Source organism: Stigmatopora nigra, chromosome 3 (genome assembly GCF_051989575.1).
Source record: "Stigmatopora nigra isolate UIUO_SnigA chromosome 3, RoL_Snig_1.1, whole genome shotgun sequence".
NCBI classification, from domain to species: Eukaryota; Metazoa; Chordata; class Actinopteri; order Syngnathiformes; family Syngnathidae; genus Stigmatopora; species Stigmatopora nigra.
This window is the reverse complement of record NC_135510.1, coordinates 581,421-602,535: the sequence shown is the minus strand read 5'-3', so window position 1 is coordinate 602,535 and position 21,115 is coordinate 581,421. Positions and strand designations below refer to the sequence as shown.

At 39.0% G+C, this 21,115-nt stretch overlaps 1 protein-coding gene and 1 pseudogene across 4 annotated transcripts in view; both read right to left on the bottom strand.

Annotated features, from left to right (window-relative positions):
- herc1 (HECT and RLD domain containing E3 ubiquitin protein ligase family member 1) overlaps positions 1–21,115 on the bottom strand; it is a 94,853-nt gene that overhangs the window by 54,110 nt on the left and 19,628 nt on the right. For all 4 annotated transcript variants that reach the window (XM_077712458.1, XM_077712459.1, XM_077712461.1 and 1 more), the window contains exons 16-25: positions 11,610–11,742; positions 10,879–11,070; positions 9,066–9,290; positions 8,784–8,957; positions 5,808–5,922; positions 5,604–5,724; positions 4,891–5,062; positions 4,389–4,725; positions 2,915–3,035; positions 2,752–2,803 (exon numbers count right to left, since the gene is read on the bottom strand). In XM_077712458.1, coding sequence (XP_077568584.1) covers positions 2,752–2,803; positions 2,915–3,035; positions 4,389–4,725; positions 4,891–5,062; positions 5,604–5,724; positions 5,808–5,922; positions 8,784–8,957; positions 9,066–9,290; positions 10,879–11,070; positions 11,610–11,742 — 1,642 coding nt within the window. The remainder of the gene's footprint in view (positions 1–2,751; positions 2,804–2,914; positions 3,036–4,388; positions 4,726–4,890; positions 5,063–5,603; positions 5,725–5,807; positions 5,923–8,783; positions 8,958–9,065; positions 9,291–10,878; positions 11,071–11,609; positions 11,743–21,115) is intronic.
- On the bottom strand, positions 13,950–14,712 carry LOC144194125 (uncharacterized; annotated as a pseudogene).

Sequence of the window (21,115 nt, the reverse complement as noted above, 5' to 3'; positions counted from 1 at the left end):
CAGAATTGTTCAATTCTGCAATATTAGAGGGTTTTCTAGCATGAACAGTCCGTTTCAGATCACACCACAGCATTTCAATAGGATTAAAATCGGGACTTTGACCAAACCATTCCAAATTTTTAACTTTTTAACCATTCAGAAGTGGACTTCGGACTGGTGTGCATTGGATCGCTATCATGCTGCATGCTCCAAGAGCGCTGGAGTTTGAATGCACGAACTAAGGGCTAGGAATTCTCCTTCAAAATTTGCTGGTAAACAGCAGAATTCATCCTTCCATCAATGACAGCATGTCGTCCTGGTCCTGACGTAGCAAAGCAGGCTGACACCACCACACTGCTACCACCATGCTTCACTGTTGGCATAGTGTTCTTATGATGGAATGTTGTGCAATTTTTTTCCGCCAAATGTAAAGGGCCGCATACCTTCCAATAAGTTCAACTTTTGACTCATCAGTCCACAGAATTTTCTTCCCAAAGTGTGGAGGATCATCAAGATGTATTTTGGTAAAGGTAAAACAAGCCTTTATATTCTTTTTGGACAGCAATGGTTTATGCCTTAGAACTCTCCCATGGATGCCAGCGTTGGCCAGTGTCTTTCTTATAGTAGTCATGAACATTCACCTTAACTGAGGGCAGCGAGGCTTGCGGTTCTGTGTTTTTCTGGGTTGTTTTTGTGACCTCTTGGATGAGTGTTAGTCGCACAGTTGGAATCAATTTAGTTGGTCGACCACTAAAGGTAAGGTTTGCCTCTGTTCCCAGTCTGCTCCATTTCTGGATAATGCCTCTGGCAGTGGTTCGCTAGAGTCACAAAGCATTGGAAATGGCTTTGTGACCTTTTCTAAACTAATAGATGTCCATCACTTTTTTTGCATTTCTTCTGGAATCATTGCAATGTAGTTTTGTTAAAGCTATTTGCCAACAGGGTCTAAGGCAAGAAACAAGCAGAGTGAAGGGAATTCAGGCACTTGAAGACAAAATTTGTTTGCTATTTTGTCAAAGCTAAATAAAGGGGTGAATCTGAAGATCACAAATATAGACTTTCGTGATCAAATACCATGATGAATATTGGACATGTGAATTAACAGTATGCTTTTGGTCAGAAAATTGCAGGGCACTACTAGGGAAGTAGGGATATATTACAATCACACTAGCACTTTTAACATTTCATATTATTTTTCAATTTATGGTAACAGTTGTACAAATGAGCCTATTAATACTTTGATCCCACTCGCTAAAACTGCCAAGACCCGGCCTTACTATTGGCCTCATGTTCTTTTCATCAAAAATGTGCCATTTTTATGACAGATGTACGTCATTTGTTTTTTGCAGGTGTGCGAGAAGCCTGTTATTTTTGGAGGGTGGAAGGAGTGTTTTTTTGTACTGGAGACTCATTGATGTTTGCCATTTTTTACCAAAGTCTTTGTTATTGTGGAGTCGTGAACATTGCCATTCACTGAAGCCAGCAAAGGATGCAGCTCTTTGGGTGTTTTCTATGTTCTTTTTTAATCTGTTGGATAAGTCACTATTGTACTGTTGAGTAATCTCTGTTGGTCGACCACTCATTGGAAGGTTTGTCAGGGTTGGCAAGTTTCTCCATTTTTGGATAATGACTCTGACTGTGGTTTGCTCAAGCTCCACAGCTTTAGAAATGGCTTGGTAATCTTTTCCAAACAGATGCATGTTTTTTTCTCATTTGTTCTGTGATATTTCCAGACCATGGAATGATGCGTTTGATCTTGGGATGTTGTACCCTGCTCACTTTGTCTAACAGATTCTATTTATGTCTATTTGTGATTGATTGATTCAACAAAAGTGGTGGCTATCAGATTTTAGTGTAGCGAGTGAAATTAAACTGGCTTTTCCCAAAACTGTGGTTATGAAGCATTATTTGTTATTTAACAATGGGGAGGATTACCTGTTTACAAAGAATCAAATGGATTTGTATTTTTTTTTCTCTTTGGCAAATACAATTATCATTGCGAATCACATTTTATATTCCCTTGGGTTTTCTCTGTATATTAAAATTGGTTAACAGAAGTGAAACCTTAGTGTAAGATTAAGACTTAAACAAATTAAAGAAAGGGATAAATACTTTACAACACTATACAGGGCACCTCATTTATGTCTAGACATTCATTAATATCACATTGCTCAAGGACATTTTGAAGTCGTAACAATATAATATTATACGCAAAACCTTAAGGTCGGGAGATGACACCTTTACTACCAGCGTGAAGCAGTCCAAAATAAAACCACTCAAAATAAAGCTGATGTAAAACAATTTATCGGTCTATAGCAGAAAATGTTAAATGGATGATAGGTGCATAACAGATGGTAAGTCAACCTAATTAGAGAAAGAACCATGCCAATGTTTACGTGCTTGGAACTCCTCTACTGCTTGGGGCTCAACTCCCCCAAAAGAAGCAAATTAACAATGCATGCAGGAATCGAAAGACAAGCGTAATTTACGATATACAGCTCAACAATAGTTTTCTTTGGAAACTGAGTCATGTCGCATTTTTACATTATGATCCGTTTCGTTTTGCATTAATTGTTCTGATGTGAACTAGCAAGGTTAAGCAAGCAGTGGGGATAAAGTGATGCTAACTCAACACCTAAAAAACAATTTGGATGCTGACTTTTTTTGGCGGAATAATATGACGGGTAACAGGGCAAAATGGTCAGGTTGTCAGTAAGAGATGGCAGCACAGCAGTAAGCTTTTCAGTAAGATATATTATCATTTATTTTTACCTCTTTTTTTGTGGGAGAATGCCAAGTCCTGGTCAACATTTCTCCATCCGCTCTGAAAAAAAGGTCAAACTTAATCTGTAATGATATATTAAAATGCACTCGCACAAGAGATTACATGTTAACACGCGCCATCGCTTTGTTTTGTAATTATAGGCATGACTACCAGATTGTAACCCTCCTCGTCAGATTCAGGCTGGGAGAGATCGGATTCGCTCCTTGATTTCATCAACCTACAACTAGGACTTCTTTGCACTGAGCGGTTCTCTGCACTCAGACTCTCACTCCTGCAAACACAATAACCACAAAAACATTTGGCATTTTAAACAAAACAGCTGTGCCATGTTAAGTGTATCTGTAATTTATGTTGATGCCATACTAAAATTTTAGACAAGCGAGACTGATAAAGACAATGTCTACAGATCATTTGAGATCTCGTTTTTTAGGCCTTCTTCCTAGTTTGATTTCTTTAAAGAACCCAATCTTTCAAGTCAGTAACTTGTGTTTTTGGATCGTTAGATACATCACCACATCCTTTGGTTCTTATCATATTTTGTATATACTGTGGTTCTTTGCCTCGTTTCATGTTTTTCAAATTTTTATTCTCTCTAAAAACACTCAAATTCATCAGGGCCCATTAAAAAATTATATATAATATGTATATAGGTATATATGTATATATATATATATATATGAGTATATGTATAATTATATATATATATATATATATATATATATATATATATATATATATATATATATATATATATATATAATTGTATATATATATATGAGTATATGTATAATTATATATATATATATATATATATATATATATATATATATATATATATATATATATATATATATATATATATATATATATATATATATATAAATATATAAATATATAAATATATAAATATATATATATATATATATATATATATATATATATATATATATATATATATATATATATATATATATATATATATATATATATATATATATATATATATATATATATATATATATATATATATATATATATATATATATATATATATATATAAAATTCTATACATATGTATAAGTGTATACTCTAATATTTTGTTTCACCTCTTGTAAAATGATGTAATTTATAATTTTAACTTAATATCTTTAATTTTTTCATTTTCCTGAAAAAAATCTGCAAAGCTCTGCGTCCGCGATAGCTGAAGCGCGAAGTAGCGAGGGAACACTGTATATGTATATATATATACACACACACACATACACATATATACACACACACACACACACACACACATATACACACACACACACACACACACACACACACAAACACATATATATATAAAGCTTATCAAAAAAAGGCCACAGCGAATGTGTGCCATAATCAAATCTAAACATGGTCCAATGAAAGTGTATGCCCTTTTTTTCTGATGGTAACTTATTTTGGGCCTGACAGCCTATTTTCATTAGGATATAGTATTTATTACCCATGTAATCCAAAGACCTAATTGCTCATTACTAATGGAAGAAAAAAGGCTCACTCAGTGGCAAGCTGCTTTCATAATTGTTATTTTCCCGGTTTTCAACAAGGTTTCACGGCTTTATCCTACTGACTATCAAACCTGGTCATGAAGCCAAGACAGTCTTGTGTTCCAGAAGCACTTTGTCCCTCCTCCAGGTTTTGTTTAGTTGATTCACCCAAGACAGAGCTAACCCCCAGAATTAGCAGGGAACAGCGGTGGATCACTGAGTTACAGGCTGCTGTGTACAAGTCCTGGCCTTCAGGGAGAATCGCACTACCCCATCTTCGATCTTGAGACAGGTTGGTATCCTCTTCAGCACCTCCATTGGTTCCACCACTCCTGGAAACCAAGCTAGAGCCAAGGCCTATGCTAGCAGCCCTCTCTCTGTCCCGGCTACGTGCTATCTCTCGTGCTGAGAGGAAACACTGAAAGATTTCTGTGTGAAAGAGTACATATAAACATATAATTTGGTTAGAGGAAAAGCAGCATGGATCAAGACGCACTACCCTCACGCCCAGCCCCACCGGGCCACCCAGCTCAAAGTCACTATATCTGAAATAGTTATGCATTTCATAATATTACAAATGTCTGATTTACTAACTTCCAGCTGTCATGAGTTCATGTTCCTGATCTTCATCATCATCATCTTGCTCCTGATTGCCCTCTTCTCTTTCAACGTCTGCCCTTTCTTCCAATTCAGCCTCCTCATCAATGGTGCGGGTGAATGAATGTTCTTGTGGATCCATGTCTAGAGAGTCCTGATTGTCCGAAATCTTACCAAAAAGACCAGTTGAACTTATTATTTTTTTTTACCAATGAAAAAAAAGGCAATTTTTCCACATGCAGAAAAATCACCCCTAATTAAACTGAACATTGAGACATCATAAAATTGTATATAAGCAGTATTTGTCAGACAAAAAAATTATAACTGAATCGAGGGTATGACTTATATGCACATAAAAAGTCGACATGCACGAAACTGCAAGGTAACAATGCCATGACGTAACGCAACCATCTTAAAAAGGGGCTCATGCAAATTGGACTTTTTAACACTAATCATTCGATGTGGGAATTTCATCATTAAAATCCCATCCTGATTGATTTTCTGAACAGTTCACATAACGCACATGCAAGCTCTGTAATATTTTGTAAGATAAAATGTTTTCCTTAAGTGAACATCAAAGGAAGTGAGGAACATGCTGATGATGTAGGAAGGTGTTCCAAACAGAGCTGTTTTGGTGCTTTAGGGTATTTCATGAGCATGGAGTAGAGAATAGAGAGTACATTAACATAGCTCGTACAATGGAAACTCACCCTCCTTTCCCGGGATGAAGATCGCGTCTGAATGAAATCCATATTCTTACATGCAATGAGGCGATTCCGTACCATAAAAACACTGCGATAGACCTCAACCAAAGACTTGGACGGCTGGTCTCTAGTGAAAAGACACAATTTGTCAATTCACAAAACCCTTATTTTATTAGAGCACTTATTCAAAACATTAACTTTATAAATTACCTTCCCTCTCCATGTGCTTGTTTGAGCAACCCAGTGTGTTTCAATAAAGCTGCTAAAACAAACCTGGATACAGTGTCTAATAAAGACTCGTTGCTAAGAGATGCATTGTCCCAATCTGCAAAACAATGTACAACAGAGTCAACACTATGTACGATATCTTTACATTTTTATTAAGACTCATCCATCGCAGGGTTAAATTTTCTTTCAAACATTTAAAACTACAGTGGCTTGTTGAAATATTCAAACATTTTGAACTTTTTAACCTTTTACCACATTTCAGGCTTCAAAGATATGATTCTTTTTTTTCTCGGCAAGAATCAACAAGTGAAACAATCGTGAAGTACAAAGAAATATATAGGATATTTTATACATTTTGAACAAGTAAAAAACTGAAAAGTGGTGCATGCAATATTATTTGGCCCTACTACTTTCAGTGCAGCAAATTCACTCCAGAAATAAGTTCAGTGAGGATCTCGAAATTATTCAATGTTGACTGATGTGAAATATGAATTGTATTCTATTTAATCTTGCACCCTCTTGCACTCTTATGAATTTTAAGTTATTACAATAGAATTTTATTTACACCTATTGGTTAAAACGTGCACTATACCCATTTCTCTGTTCACGTATTCTCGCCTAAAGTTTGTCCCCGCTTAAAGTTTTTCTCCGCCTACCTTAAATAAAAGCTCCTCCCAAGCCGATGGGACGTCGTATTTGGCGAGAGGTTTCCAGATGAACGTTGTGCTCTGCCCATCCACTCCCCCCTCTTAGGAAAGGTGGAGGTTAGAGGAGAGAACGAAGAAGCGAGCAAGCAGCGGCCATTTTGAGAAGCGTTCAGAAGCGTCCCGCCAGATAACCTCCTATCGGCCGATAGAGTCAAAAACTATTCTGTGCCTCCTCTGTTTGAAGATTATTTTGATGTTGGGGATGCAAATCTACCAAAGCTCGGCCATCACTAAACTTTCACCTCAAACAAGAAGCGATGTAGAGGCCCATGAAGAGGATGACAAAAAACTACATATATATCTTTACGTTTGAAGCCTGAAATGTGGCAAAAGGTTGAAATTTCAAGGGGCTGAATATTTTCAAAAAGCACTGTACTTTTTGGATAATTAATAACTCAATTGGCCTCAGCTTTGATGCAAAGGCATAATCCACCGGTTTCGTATGCACATTCACCGAACTTCGCCAGTTTCATATGCGCATTCACCGAACACTACTTTCGTCTATATTCCTTGTAAATTGTGATTTATAGATGGAATTGTGTGTGTGTATGTGTGTGTGTTAAGATCCTCTTGTTACGTTTGTTCAAATCGTGCAACGCAGAGTTGATTTTTTTTTTATGGTGGCTAGAAACGGCTGTCGGATCTTTAATAGTTTCTTCACCTTCTCTAAGTGTTTAAACTCAATCTTTTATTTGTTAAAGCTGAAAGCAGAGTTGATGTATGAATCGTTGTTTTTACATGATGTGCCCGAAAAGCATGAATGGACATTTGGTCGCCGGCCTTTTGGTCCCTTTTGGTCTCCGGTCAAATGCACTTAGATATTAAACTCTCTCTCATGAATATAATTTTGAGAGCTGCCTTCAACAGTAAACTCTCAGTCACCATTTGACCGGTGACCAAAAGACCGGCGACCAAACGTCCGAGCACCCCTAAAAGCACCGCGTGGCTGATTGGTTGCAATGGAGGACGCCTTTCCACGTCATTTACAAACGACAGTTGCGGAAGAATTTCCGCCAGCGAGTTTCCAGGTGCTCCCTGAAACACTTTTTTTCTGTTGTGATGGGAATTATAAAACATCCATTTAAAAAAAAAAAAAAAAGTATAGCGCAACTGTCTTTTGGTTCTAAACAGGTAGAACCAGCATAGCCAGGCCCCAGTCCCTGTATAAAATAGAATGTGATTTATTTTTTTCAATTTCAAGATATAGAAATTTCTCGCAGCACTGATTGGGTAAACAATGTCGCGTAAACACGTGCAACCAGTGATGGTCAGGGACATGATGAGTCGATGTTTTTTAACCTCCGCGCAAGAGGCTCCACTGAACCTCTATGGTTCAATCGAACACAGGTTAAGAACCACTGCTGTAATCTTAAAATATATCGTATTTATTCGAGTATAACTCGTTTCAATGGAGCAATTTTTTTTTAATTTCACAACCCTGTTATCCTATAAACTTGCAAGGCTACTTGGAGAGGGCTGGCTTTTGTAAAAGAGGGTAGCTTGTCGCCATCTGGCATACAAAGACAGGTTCTACGTCTCCCATTAAATATAATGGCTGTGGAGGGGACTTTTTCACCGGCAGAGGGCAGGGTTTCACCGGCATTCGTGTAATAAACTAAACTTGTTTTTTATACTCGAATAAATACGTTAAACCCTCAAAGATACATATGACAAATCCTAAACACAATTTTTAAACACTATATTCAGTCAATTTCCTTTCACTGGCTTAATAATGGTCTAAACCAGTGGTGTCAAACATACGGCCCGTCTGGTGGTTTGGTACGGCCCGGGGAAGAAAGCTGCATTGTATAAAAAAATATTAATTTTCTTTAAAATGTGTAGTTCTTGTATTATCGGCTAGGGGCGCAGTGTTTTAGTATGTGCAGACAACATGAATTGACATTTATTTATGTTCTTATGTTATTTTCTTGTTCATAATATATTGTTCATAATGTAAAAGGAAAATTCTTTTAATAAACATTTTGATAATTTACTCATTCTTTGCACTAATTATTAGTATTAGTGACTAACACAAAGGGCTTATTGTTAGTTCTATGTAATTTTGCAATGAGTTTACTGGTCCGGCCCGCTTGATCTCAAATTAAGCTGTATTCGGCCCGCAGACCAAAGGGAGTTTGACACCCCTGGTCTAAACAGACCAAATAATGTGGAAATGATTGTGGGAAAAATGTTTTTTCTCTGCAAATAACATAACCAATCAGTTTGGGCAAGTGAGTAATCCAAGACAGACCTTTACTGATGGCATAGTCTTGCATGCTGATCCAGAGGCTGTTGGCAGGTTCTTTGCAAGACCCTAAAGCCAAATCCACCAGGACACTTAAATTAGGATGCAATGTGCAGTCAAAAGGCTTCTGTTCTTCATTATCCGACAGTGCAGCTTCCAACAACGAGCTGATAGAATTATCTAGGAGGGAAAAATAAGTATTTTAATACACACCACCATGACTAGCAAACGCAAGTAAAAATTGACTATATATGAAAGTCAGGAAGCTTAATGAAAATGTCTCTTTACCCAACTGTGGGACATCCATCTCCAAGCCATTGCTGAAAAGTGGGGTTTTGAGCCAGTAACCAGTATCATGCTCTTCCAAAGAGGCAGGAGTGCCCTGCAGCATCCCACCAAGACAACGACCGACCAGCAAGGCTACTGTCCTTTCCAAATCAACAAGCCACACCCAGGACAACGCAGGGTGAGGAAGAGAAATTCCTGATGCTGGTTCCGGAAAGTCTGACATACCTGAGAAGGAAAATATACTGTTGAAAATCCACCAAAATGTCTTTCCATTGATGCTTACTCTTCTACCCTGATTTGATGCCAGCCAATACAACCATTCATGCTCATAGGCATAATTTTATTCTGGCAGAGAAAAAGTTTTTTGCTATATCGACCACCTTCCAGTCAAGGAGTGGGCAAACCGGGCAAAATTCGAGGGCTACTGTAGGTGCAGTCTTTGGATGCAACCGATCCAACACAAACAGTTTAACCAATAAGGTTTCTGCTGAAAAAAGAAGGACCTGACTACAATCCGCGGTTTGCACTTGTAAAATACCAGAATAATGGAAAGGTTTACTCTTATAGGTTGGAACGAAAAACCACACACACCCATTGCCGTCCTTTGTGGAATAGTTTTACTCCTGCCCTAGCCTTTGGCCTGGGTTAAAGTGTTTGTATGAATAAAATGTGGTCATGGTGAGTCAACCAAAATCGGAAAAAAAAAGATATTTAAGTCATCTAAAAAAAAAATCTATTTTTTCATATTGCAAACACACAAAACATAGCAAAGCATAATTTATCTGCCATTACACATTGCTTCAAACGTATGCCTTACAAAATCCTCACAAGAAAGTTGGGTGTCTGAGGGGTCATCGGAGCTCAAAGAGCACAAATAGAATTGTGTTCGTTTGAATTGGGCTGTATTTTGTTGTTTGTACGTGCTGGCAGAGAGATTCCGCACGCCACCAAACAAACCCCAAAATTATCAGGAAAACCGAATTCAAAATATAGACAAGGCGGGAGATAATTTTTGTGCCTTCCCAGGTATTCCATAAAAACCATTAGATTAACCTCTGGAGAGGAGTGTGCTTTAAATTAATCTACATATGTGTAATGGATTGTGTGTATTGTACATGGTAAACATCAGGATTGTTTCACACTAATAAAACAAGTTAACGAATCCTGCTACTGTGTTCTGATAGTTCCTGAGGTTTTTATACAATTAATCTAACATGACTTAGCACCTGCGCACAATTCAAAAGACACCATTACATGGACTGCGGTATCCTTGTTCTGGACTGACCCTTAAATAATACTCATTTGTGAGGCGCTAGAGACATAACTGCCAAGACAAACAGACTCAAGGAAAGTCACCATACTGAACTCGAGTTCTGCACCTAGGACCTAATCAAGGTTTGTTACTACTACTTCTACTACATATTTATTATGTTGACTGCTTATTATACAACACAATTTATAGATTTATTCATCATTACTATATATTGATTACCTTTGTGTTTGTTTGCTGTTAAGTACATAGATGTAGCGAGTGGTGCGCTGTAAATAACTTGGAGCTAAACGTCTCCAAAACCATTGAACTCATCCTGGACTTCAGATGGAACAAGCCCGCTCTGCACTGCTGACCTCACTTGGAATACTTATTTATTTCTTATTCATTGTTTAGTGGTTATTTATTTATCATTACTATATATTGATTTTCCATGTGTTTGTTGTTGCAGCCATAGACTCAGCAAGTGTTGTGACTTGGCGCTGAATGACTCCAAAACCATTGAACTCATCCTGATCTACAAGAACTGTTTATAAATTGCACCTTGAAGAGGCCACTGCAGCTCCTGGTCTTCTAGAGGCAATGCAGCAGGCAAGAGCCTGTTTAGTCGATCCAAAGGAGGTAATAAGTCAAGAAGGAAGTTTAGTAAAGGTCTTGCTACAGACACTGGAAGCAGAAGCAATGAGTTGATGATCTGACACAACATACTGCCTGCTGCTGACACAAAGATCACATCTGCAAAAATAAATAAAAAATGTAGATGTTAAATGTTAAAAACATGAAAACATGAATGTCCCGAATCATTTATGGATTGTCAAATATACCATGATTTCGTATAAAATGGGGGTGGTGTAAGCAAATTGGAGGATGTGGTATAGGTGGGCCTAATTTAAAGGAAAAGACAACATCTTTATGAGATGCTTATCAGCGGACATAATCTCTTAATTTACTGAAAAAACTGAATTTAATTTTATAGTGATGTTATAGTGAATCTAATAGTGAAGAAAAACAAATGGCTGCACTAGGTGTGGAGAAGTGATAAAGCGGGTTTAATTTGTGACTAAGAAAGAGAAAACAGAAAGACACCGTCGGGTACAGGTAGAGCAATTGTTAAGACTGTGCTGATTTTTTTTTTACTGTTTATCTGTTTGAGTCCATCTGCATTTGTGTATATGAAAATAGGAATTAATTGCAAAGAGATTCATATGGAACATAACTTCTCACGCACACTTCAACCTTTCCAACATTACAAATGGTTCAGAACCAATTCATACCTTGTAGTTTCTCACATACACTGCCATTGCTTGAACTCTCTTTAATTAAAGTGGCTGAGCGGGAGAAGATTTCTGTGGCATGAGGTAGAAGGAGCCGCAAATGCTTATAGAGGAGGGCAACACTGCTTGAGTTCTGGACAAAACAAAAGTGATAAAGTATTAGGTATTTATGAACGACAGTAGGACTCGGGTAAAAAAAAAACAATTAGGAGTGAAAGCCATCACCTAGAAACAGTAGTAGTCGTATGGAAAGAAAAATGTTGTGATTATTTGCCAGTATGATGTTAGCAGTGAAATTGATCCCGTTTAATCAATGCTCGCTCACTCCCACTCCCACACTCACTCCCACGCTCACTCCCACACTCACTCCCACACTCACTCCCACACTCACTCCCACACTCACTCCCACACTCACTCCCACACTCACTCCCACACTCACTCCCACACTCACTCCCACACTCACTCCCACACTCACTCCCACACTCACTCCCACACTCACTCCCACACTCACTCCCACACTCACTCCCACACTCACTCCCACACTCACTCCCACACTCACTCCCACACTCACTCCCACACTCACTCCCACACTCACTCCCACACTCACTCCCACACTCACTCCCACACTCACTCCCACACTCACTCCCACACTCACTCCCACACTCACTCCCACACTCACTCCCACACTCACTCCCACACTCACTCCCACACTTACTCACTCCCACACTCACTCCCACACTTACTCACTCCCACACTCACTCCCACACTTACTCACTCCCACTCACTCACTCTGACACACACACCCACTCAGACTTACTCGCTTACACTACCTCACACTCATCACTCACTCACCCACACACACACTCACTCGCCATCTACGTCAAATCACATTCAGACACTGACTCAAGCATTCAGATTTACTCTTAATTGACATCTTATAAAACTAACACAAAGAAATCAATCAATGTCCAATGAAAAATTACAATGCGTAAATCATAGCTTTGTTATGATTTGAAAAAGATCATAGACTTTAGGGTGCCAGACGTCTGAATTTCTTTAGAAACCTATTGTGTCAAACATGGGTGTGGTAGATTTGTTTTAGTGTAGTACATGATGCAATGGTAAGATCTTCTTTCTACTAGGTAGGTAGAAAGAAACTGCTAAATTGCCATGAACTATTTCAGCCCCAGGCATTTTTGAGCACCTTATTTTCAACACTATAGGTGCACCATAGACACTTAAATGTTCTCAAAAGACAATAGATCATCTTATAATCAGATCAGCCTTATGTGGATCAATATTGGTTCATGTTGTCACATTCCATTTTGCGCCACTTCATCTAATAGGTGCATAACGTAACGCCCAAATGGTACTTTAACTGTGTACTGCATCTTGTAATTCTGTGCGCAATACATGGAAATTGTTTTAAAATAGGCCTATTGAAGGTGCGCCGTACAGTACAGAAAATAAGGTAATTCTTCAGCCACTTGGAAATGAACGATATTTCAGCGCAATCTGTTTTGTTAACCAGGACACAAACAATAACATTTCAATTATTGTAAGAGCCTGTCTTTTTTCTGCATGAGTACAATTTAAGGTCATGAAAAACATTAACCATTTTATCTGCTCATGAAACTAAAAGCATGAACAGACTTGTAGAGTCAGTGCTTCATTTTGAATAGAAAGTTTTATTTTGTAACAAGCAGAAGAGCCCGGTGTTCCCCGACCCGGAGTAATGCTCGTTCGCACGTGTGTGGGGTCAATGTACAGTGGGGGCAAATAAATATTTAGTCAACCACCAATTGTGCAAGTTCTCTTACTTGAAAAGATTCTAAGCCTGTGATTGACAACATGGGTAAATCATAACCATGAGAGACAGACTGTAGAAAAAAAACAGGAAATCACATTGTTTGATTTTTAAAGAACTTATTTGCAAATCATGGTGGAAAATAAGTATTTGGTCAATACCCAGAGGTCATCTCAATACTTTGTTATGTACACTTTGTTGGCAATAACGGAGGCCAAACCTTTTTTGTAACTCTTCATAAGCTTTTCACACACTGTTGCTGGTAATTTGGCCCATTCCTCTAGAGCAGTGATGTTTTGGGGGGGTAGTTGGGCAACACAGACTTGTAACTCCTCCTACAGATTTTCTATGGAGTTGAGATCTGGAGACTGGCTTGGCCACTCCAGGACCTTGAAATGCTTCATATGAAGCCACTCCTTTGTTGCCCTGGGTGTGTTTGGGATTATTGTTATGCTGAAAGACCTAGCCACATCTGATCTTCAATTTCCTTGCTGATGGAAGGATTTTCACTCAAAATCTCTTGATACATGTCCCTATTTACGGATCAGTCGTCCTGGCGCCTTTGTAGAAAAACAACACCAACGCATGTTTCCACCGCCATGCTTCACAGTGGGTATGATGTTCTCAGGATGCAATTCAGTATTTCTCCTCCAAACACGAGAACCTGTGTTTCAACCAAAAAGTTTTATTTTGGTTTCATCTGACCATAACATTCTCCCAGTCCTCTGCTGGATCATCCAAATGCTCTCTAGCGAACCGCAGACGGGCCTGGATATGTACTGGCTTCAGCAAGGGGACATGTCAGGCAGTGCAGGATTTGAGTCGCTGGCTGATAGTAGCCTTTGTTACTGTGGTCCCAGCTCTCTGTAGGTCAGTGACTAGGCCCCCCTGTGTGGTTCTGGGGGCTTTGCTCACCGTTCTTGTTATCATTTTGACGCCATGGGGTGAGATCTTGCATGGAGCCCCAGATCGAGGGAGATTATCAGTGGTCTTGTATGTCTTCCATGTTCTAAAAATTGCTCCCACAGTTAGTTTCTTTTCACCAAGCGTTTTACCCATTGCAGATTCAGTCTTACCAGCCTGGTGCAGGTCTACAATTGTGTCTCTGGTGTTCTTTGACGGCTCTTTGGTCTTGGCCATAGTGGCGTTTGTGAGAAACTGAGATTGTGGTTTTTTTATACTGATAATGAGTTAAAACAGATGCTATTATTACAGGTAACGCGTCGTTAGAAGTTAAACCTCTTTGACAAAAATCTTGCTTGTTTGTAGGTGAACAAATACGTATTTTCCACAAATTTGGAAATACATTCTTTAAAAAATCTAACTGTGATTTTCTGTTTTTGTTCCCCACATTTCGTCTCTCATGGTTGAGGTTTACCCATGTTGACAATTACAGGAGAACATGCACAATTGGTGTTTGACTAAATACTTATTTGCCGACTGTAAGTTCATACGACACCGATTAATACTGTTCAAATTTCCCAACATGCACATAACGTGGCCAAGTGCAGTTTCACCGTGTGCAGGCCGTGTTTTAATGGGAAGCGCACTTCCTTTTCACTGCACACTAACATTCGTGCTTCTGCGCACCCCGTGTTGTAAGGCTGGAGGCAATCGGTCAGGGTGAATTAGGGATGTGGGTTTTCGAAGAAGTCGAGATCCAACCAAGGTTGTTGTTGCTAGTGTTATTTTCTTGTATCCATGGCATGCACACACACACTGTTACGGCTGTCAGCCTGGACACACACTATGTAGTAGGGTGTGTGGTTTCTTTTTCTCTACAGGTACATGGCGGGCCAACACAGCGTTGACTACTTCCCCATCATTCCTCCTCCAATCAAGATTCACTTCCTGTCCTTTAAACCCTTTTTATTTGTCAGTTCACCCTGGCTCACTCTTGACTCGATTCTTGCTTGCTTTTTGTCTTGCTTGATTCTTGACTGACTCCCTTGGCTGCCTGTGATTGAAAATGCCGAGGCAGTGGAGTTCTTTCTTTCTTTAGAAAGCACATTGTTTAGTGCTAAGTAAAGTTTGATTCTCCCAGCGTCACCTGGTGTTGCGAGTATGTTACTCCTTGTTATATTTAGTATTTATGTTGGCAAAGTTAATGATTTTGGGTTGCATAGGGGACTTGAGATAAGATTAGACACCCCGGGGATACATATAGTTTGTTGCATTTAGACACGTAGTTATTCCCCTGTCTAGACTTTGATTACATCAGTTCTGACAGTGGTACCCTTCGGCCTTATTTCCGATACTTTGTGGGTGTTCATTTGAACACCTGTCTGGGAGGGTGTTTTTACCGTGCTTATTTAAGGGTGCCACTTTTAATATCTTTTGCTTCCCCTATGTTATTCCGTGGTCCAGGTTTTGGTGGACTTTGTTGGAAATAAAATATCACTGAAGGCTACTTGCATTGTTTGTCTGGACTCGCCATTGACCAACCCCTTCTGCTGTGGTAGTTGCGACTGTGAAGTATGAATGTATTTTATGCTTATTATTATGTCTTTTGGTTTATATAGTGTAGTAACTAGAATAGAATTTTGCATGACCCAGTGGAAACTTCCATCATGACACCTTTTAGTTAAGGGGGTGTCATCTTTCACGAAACCCACTTCTTTGTCTACTTCTTCCCGCCTTATGTTTGTACCTAGGTCACATGACCCTTTGTTAATAAAACCAGCTCAACTGTTGGAGGGAGGCAGGGATTGGAACTGGTCAGCCAAGGAGACGGACTCATCTCCAAGCACTGGCACCTCCCGACCCCTCCCTCAGCTGATGTCTTTGAAAATCTCATCAAGCCGACTCTGCGTGTGCTACCTCTGATCCGAATTATTGAATGTATATGGTTCTAAACCTGACATTTTCTGGTGCCGAAAAACCCGGGGATTCATTTCTGAATTTCTCGGACCGCGGTGGACTGAAGGCCAAGAATTACTGACGTCAGCCCTTTTACTTTGAAAGAGGGGGCTTTTCGGTCGATCGCGGCCCGTTTGAAGAAGGAACCCGGCCGGAGAGAGGATGCACGTACAAGAGACGGTAGGGCTGTTTAAAATTTATATATAACAAGGCTGGTGAAAATCCCGTTTTTCCTCTCGTGAAAAAGTCGAAGAAAAACGTTCCATAAATAGGAAATATTTGCATATCGTTGGGGAGTATGTATGTCAAAAAAAATAAAGGGAATACACAAGATATGCGGCGAATGTACACTTCGGCCATAGGTGACATTCGTAAGGAAAACTGGTGACGCGGTTTAGACTAGAGGGTGAAAGAATCCCTCGTAAAGGATTTTTAGAGATTGTTAAAAATAAGGGAAACCTTCCAAAAATACAGCACCTGATGAGTAAAAGCGCTTGATAAAAGTAATCTTCATATGAAGTGTATATATATATATATATATATATATATATATATATATATATATATATATATATATATATATATATATATATATATATATATATATATATATATATATATATATATATATATATATATATCAACCGAAAGGATATATATATATGAACCTGAAATATGCCGTGACGCAGTCATAAATCTCGATGATTGCCGCGCAAAATAAGAGTATAAACGACTATCTAGGCGGGTAAATAAGATAATAAATTAGTTGGGACGTCCCTAAAAAATCCTAAAGAAATATATTAATAGAGTAACATTTGACCATTGTTTGGAAAAAGTTCAAAAACAAAGCACATGGTTTGGGGGAAATTGTTAGTGGAACCTTTGCAAACTATTCAAAGGAATTTAGAAAAAAAAAAAGCTGTAAACAAAGGAAAAAAGCAAGGAAAAATATGTAAGCAGCTAGACGATATTAAAGTTTGGATAGAACAAGCTACTAAACGAGAAGAACAAAGATTTGAGAAGAAAGTTAAAAGGGCTGAACAAAGGCCGCCGTGGTTGTTGGGCCCGTTGAAGAAACAACAGCAAGAAGCCCACTTTACGACCAGCCCCCCTTCACAGATGCAGACACTCCTCACCTAACATTCCAGGCACCTTTTTTACAAACAAACCACACAAGGGGGTTTGCGGGGGCTCCTGGAATGCCAGGCCAGAGACGTCTCAAATTACCTCCGCACCAAGTAAAGAGCAGAGGGAGATAAGAATTTAGAGGCAGAGGAGACAGAAATGGCATTCATCCAAATTGTTAATGATATCAAATGAGAAGAAAACAATGCAGAAATGGCATTGATCCAAATTATTAGGAAAAGTTTAGATAAAAGTTTAGATAAAATAATTAATTTAGGATAAGCATGATTTCTATAGGATGGAATAAGATGAATCATGTTTAGTGCACGAAATATAATTCATTGTTTTTCCATCACTAGATGAAATATGCTTTAGTGTGAGTCATATTAATGACTATTAACCTAGTTCTTTTGAGAATGACTAGTGCTGATAGGACAGAAAAAGGTGGTTAGCTGCCAATAAGCCCTTTTCAGGGATGGCGCTCTCCACTAGTGAAAAATTACAGACCACTGATGTCTGTGAGCGTGAATGGTTGTTTGTCTTTTTGTGTTTTTGATTGGCCAACCACCAAGATATAATCAATCATTTAGATATCAAGGTGGAAAAGGATTTAGCAAATTGGAATCAATTTCTGAAACTGCCAATAAGCCTTTTTCAGGGATGGCAGCGAAGGATTGGAAATTTGAAATCAATTTCTGAAATCGCCAATAAGCCTTTTTGGATGGCGATGAAAAATCAAGGAAAATTGTTTAGTCCAAGGAAATTTTTTGATGATAATGCATTGGATTGGAGGAACAAATCTGCAATGCGAAATTTTGAAGCACTGAGAAAAACAAGAACAGTGCATCATATGAAATTCCAAAGTACCATTGATTTATAGGGATAATGGCATCCAAATTGTGTTAACAGATTAATTGACTGAATTGACAAAATGTTCCATATTTCGTTACCATACCATACGCCATTATTCACTACACGATTGGAGCTGAAGGATGACTCTAATCTGGCTATCTGTATAAAAGAAAAACTTTAAAGAAACACACTAATTTTGAGTTAGCAGAAGAAGACTGTGTTTTTCAACAGGAAACATGGAGAAGACGCACGAGCAACCCAAAATGAGAACGTCCGTACAACTCTTGCTGACCAAACAGCAGACATGAAAATAGCGGAGGATGCAGATCCATCTTTGCACTGTAAGGAGGTTCTCTCAGTTGAAACGTTTGAGGAGACAGGTAAGATAAGCTTATTGACGCGATCAGACGTAATGGAAAGCATCCAATATTGATTGGAAAGATTATTGCTCGAGGAGCAATGCCATAAACCATAAGGAACTTTTTATATTGGTTTTATTGTCTCCATAAAAGAGTGAAAGCGTTTCAATTGAGAACAGACCTTCTTACAGATTTTTAAAGTAAACAATTAGAGAGAAAAAGAGACTACAATGGATAGATATATAACTAAATTTTGATTTTATGCCAGACTATTGGAAAATGTTGATTAAGAAAGTTTTAAAGGAGATGATTGGCAAACTCCAAAGACAATGGAATGTTACATTTGATAAAAAAGACTACTAGTTTGGGATATTTTGAATTTCAAACAATTGAGTTTAATATGCATCGCGATACACATTAATTGAATTGGGACTTGATTAGTATGCAATTTATAAGCAATGACTTTTAATGGCTCTAAAAGACAATTATGCTAGAAAATATTAACCCTAATAAACAAGGGGTGGTTACATTTTAGTAGGTTCAATTCTTTTCAGAATTATAAATGCATACATTTGTTTCTGGATATTAATTGATGTCAATGTAACTGTTACAGAGAGCGGGAAAGCTGTTTTCCTGAGGAGAAGGCAGCCTGGTTTGCTCTATGTATTTTTCCTATTTTTAGCATGATTAGTTAATTTGTGTAATTGCAGGAAAGGAAAAATCAAATATAGGTTTTGATGTTAACATGGAAGCAGTGATCAAAATAGAATAACAGCTAGTATATCTACTTTTGACTGATAAAGCATTCAGATTTTCACAAGCAAAGTGATTGAATAAGTAAGATTGTTGTGATTTTTGTTCGTTTGAGAATTAAGCCCAACCAAGTGGCCGTATGCAGCATGCGCTAAAGACGACAGCAGCTAAAGCAGCAGCGCAAACACTTACTGCACAGTATTCACAACAACAAAAACTGAGTCGAAAACAGTATTAATTAATATGCAAAACATTGCATCACAGAAGGTAGAGATGCATCTATACAGAAAGAACACAGAACAGTCTGCAGAAGACCTGTACACAGCTAAAGGCCTAGCGTGCCTCCCAAAAATTATTCCAAAATTGAGCCATGGATTGAACCATGTCTCAACAGGGGGGATGATGGACATGGTACAGTGTGTGTTCCATGTCCCAGAGGTCTAAATACCTACTTTTAATTTTTTGGTGTTTGATTTGTTGCAGTCATGGTGTGCAAGGTAACCTCAGGCCCAAACGAGGACAACGTCCAAAGAGTGTGGGACTGGTAGAGCAAACAAATGTTCATGGAAGACCATTTCAACATCCTCTATGGGAAGGTGAAACATGACAAAAGGCTAAGGGCAAGGCAGACCTAATCACAGAATGGATGGTAACATGTCTGGAGAAACTTGTCCAAAGAACATGCAAGCTGCCGTGATCCCCTTTTGTCTACTTTGCAGGAGGTGGTGAAGCCAGGTGACTGGATGCTGATCCCAGTCATAAAAAGGAAGTCCTGGTTCTCTCCACGATGGGAAGACCCATTCGTGGCCCAACTCACCAACCTCCACTGCTGCAAAGATTGCTGAGAGGTATACGTAGATTCACCAATCTCAGGTCAAGGTGGTTCGAAACATAGGGGACTGTGAGTAGACTGAAAGCCGGACGGTACCAAAACCCTTGTCCGTGGAACATCATCAGACGTCTACTCACCTGCCCCGAGCGCCCCTCGCTTAACTTTGACATTTCGTAGACTTAGCATTCCCGCGCAGAAGCCAAAATGAAAGCTGCCTCCACCCTCATCACAACGACTCTACTATCAGCCGCAACCTGGGCGTGGCTGGATGCCCTGCCCACTGAGACTCGAGCAGGAAATCGAGATGGTCCCATGCTACTGTCGCAAAAAAGACTGAGGTGGTATGAAAAGAGTGATCAAAAGAATTATTATGAAGAAAATGTGTGGTATAATTTCATGATGTTTCAGAAGAAATTGTCCGGTGTGAATGAAAATTGTTGTGTGTAGTCGTATACCTATTTCCACAGGCACCCCGCCAGTTTATCCTAAGCCAATTAATCCCTACGACTATGACACCAACACACCTCCATGGTACCTAGAAGCTGCAATTAGAGCTACAGTTCCCCAAATTAATCCGACTGTACCACATTTGTCGGGTAGACATTTTACAAGACTCCTAAAATACAATTGGACAGATCTTGCTATGTTGAACGACGTCCCATACCCACGTGGTTTTAAAGCCGTGTGTTTTGCCAGTATCATGTCCCTTTTTGGCCACTCCATGCCGTTGGGGGAAGTCCCCATGAAGTACTGCAGTCAGGTAATTACCCCGTGCACGCGAAACACCACTAACAAAGACCAGTTCAATGCCACAGGAGCGCCCCCGGGTGCCACCTGCAGGGATTATTACACTCTCTCTGATGTATTGGGCACTAATCCTCAAGATGATGGGTATTGGCTATGCGGCCATACAGTGTTT